The following is a 1,623-nucleotide window of genomic DNA, read 5'->3' as shown; positions in this document are numbered from 1 at the left end:
TGGGGAGCATGAACGCGAGAGTAATAGTACAAGTGTTCAAAATGGTTCTGGTTGCTGTGATGTGGAGTGCTGTGTGTTACGGGCAGCATGCGGGCGGCGCGGTGTGTCGGCTTCGCTCGGTCGCAATTACCCACTCAGCGGCGAGGCCCTCACACACGCACTCGCATCTCAGGCGCTGGGGGCCGCCCTTCCCACGAGGCCGGTTCCCCCATGGCCGCATCCTGTTGCCGTCTTCCCTGTTCACTCTCCTTCGGCGGGACCTCCGGGAACTGGGGAATTCTCTTGGTACAATTTTGGGTTGCAACGGTCATCCTCGATTCATAAGTGTTGCTGTACTTACCCACATGTGTTCCTTATGCCTATTAGAACAGATGTTCTAATAGGCATAAGGAGTAATTAAGTTAAGGGTTTAAAACTAAACATGAACTTTGTTTTCCCTTTAGAAACACGGAGGCGGCGCCGTCTTGCGGGGCAACCAGAACCCAGGTCGACGCGTCCACCTGCAAGCACGGCACCGTGGAGGACTGGTGCCGCAACGTCGTCTGCGCCAAGGTGAGTCTCGGCCTCTTGGTCACGTCGCCCCGCCCCCTTCTTCCACGGCGACATAACATTGAGTCATTTTTGTCAAATAAAGCATATGTATGCAGTGTTTCGCCCCGAGGCCATGACAACTAACGTCGGATCGCTCTCTCCTCCCGCAGGGCCCCGGCGAGGAGTGCGGCGGCGAGTGGGGCGAACTCGGCAAGTGCGGCGGCGGCATGTACTGCTCGTGCGGCTTCTGCTCCGGCTGCAACACCAACCTGGAGTGCTGGTTCGGCCACTTCTGCTAGGGCTTCCGCCTCTGCCACAGCGCGGCCGCTTCTCGCTTCCCCGCTTCCTCCTTCGGCTCCCCTCGCTGCCCGGGTCCAAGGGCCGCCTCACCGTCGAGCTGAACGTGGGCCGGCCGCCTCGGGTCCCACTCGGGCCCTCTCCTTGGATATGAAACGAAGATATTACATTTATGGTTACATCGGGTTCGAGTCAAGGTCTGCAAGAGAAAATGCCCCTTGAGATGCAAACGTCTTCGCAGGAGGTTGCTGAGGCTCTCTGGCTCTTCCGTCGCTAAGGAGCCTCAGTGCCAGGCTCCGTCGCTAAGGAGCCTCAGTGCCAGGCTCCGTCGCTAAGGAGCCTCAGTGCCAGGCTCCGTCGCGGGGGTTTCACCTTCACTTTACCTGAGCAACGTTGACAACAGAAGTCGAATGGTAAACGTTTCACATCTACTGGACGAAAGTGTATTTTGCTATTTTTATATACCCAATTATATACACCAAAAAACGATGGAAGTTTGTCACGTAAACAAGCTGAGCGTTGTTATATGTTGCACATTTAATCTTGTGATAAATGAGTACAAATAATATTAGACGTCTTACGGGCCAGTTAAGGCCAGCCCCTCTTCCTGACCTATGTAATATGGTAGCCACCCACCTCCCCCGCCCCATCACACCGCCCGCACTAGTGCCATGGGTTCGCTCGCCTCGACGCCGCCGACCCTGACTGCCCCATCCTGTTCACCCCAGCAGCTGCTCGTTATCAATACTCATCCTCTCCAGCTAAAGGGCATTCTTTGGCTGTGCTTCGCCTCGC

The 1,623-nt window shown here is 56.1% G+C and overlaps 1 protein-coding gene across 1 annotated transcript in view; it reads left to right on the top strand.

Annotated features, from left to right (window-relative positions):
* LOC119585821 (neuroparsin-A-like) overlaps positions 1 to 1,395 on the top strand; it is a gene marked incomplete in the record, with an annotated part of 3,330 nt that extends 1,935 nt beyond the window's left edge. The window contains 2 exon segments of the mRNA XM_037934547.1: positions 444 to 552; positions 702 to 1,395. Of these exon segments, the coding sequence (XP_037790475.1) occupies positions 444 to 552; positions 702 to 830 (238 nt within the window).
* Positions 1,396 to 1,623: the final 228 nt, after the last annotated feature.

This window comes from Penaeus monodon, chromosome 20 (genome assembly GCF_015228065.2).
Source record: "Penaeus monodon isolate SGIC_2016 chromosome 20, NSTDA_Pmon_1, whole genome shotgun sequence".
In the NCBI taxonomy this organism is placed as follows: Eukaryota; Metazoa; Arthropoda; class Malacostraca; order Decapoda; family Penaeidae; genus Penaeus; species Penaeus monodon.
The sequence above is the reverse complement of the archived record's forward strand: the minus strand, read 5'-3'. Positions and strand labels throughout refer to the sequence as shown.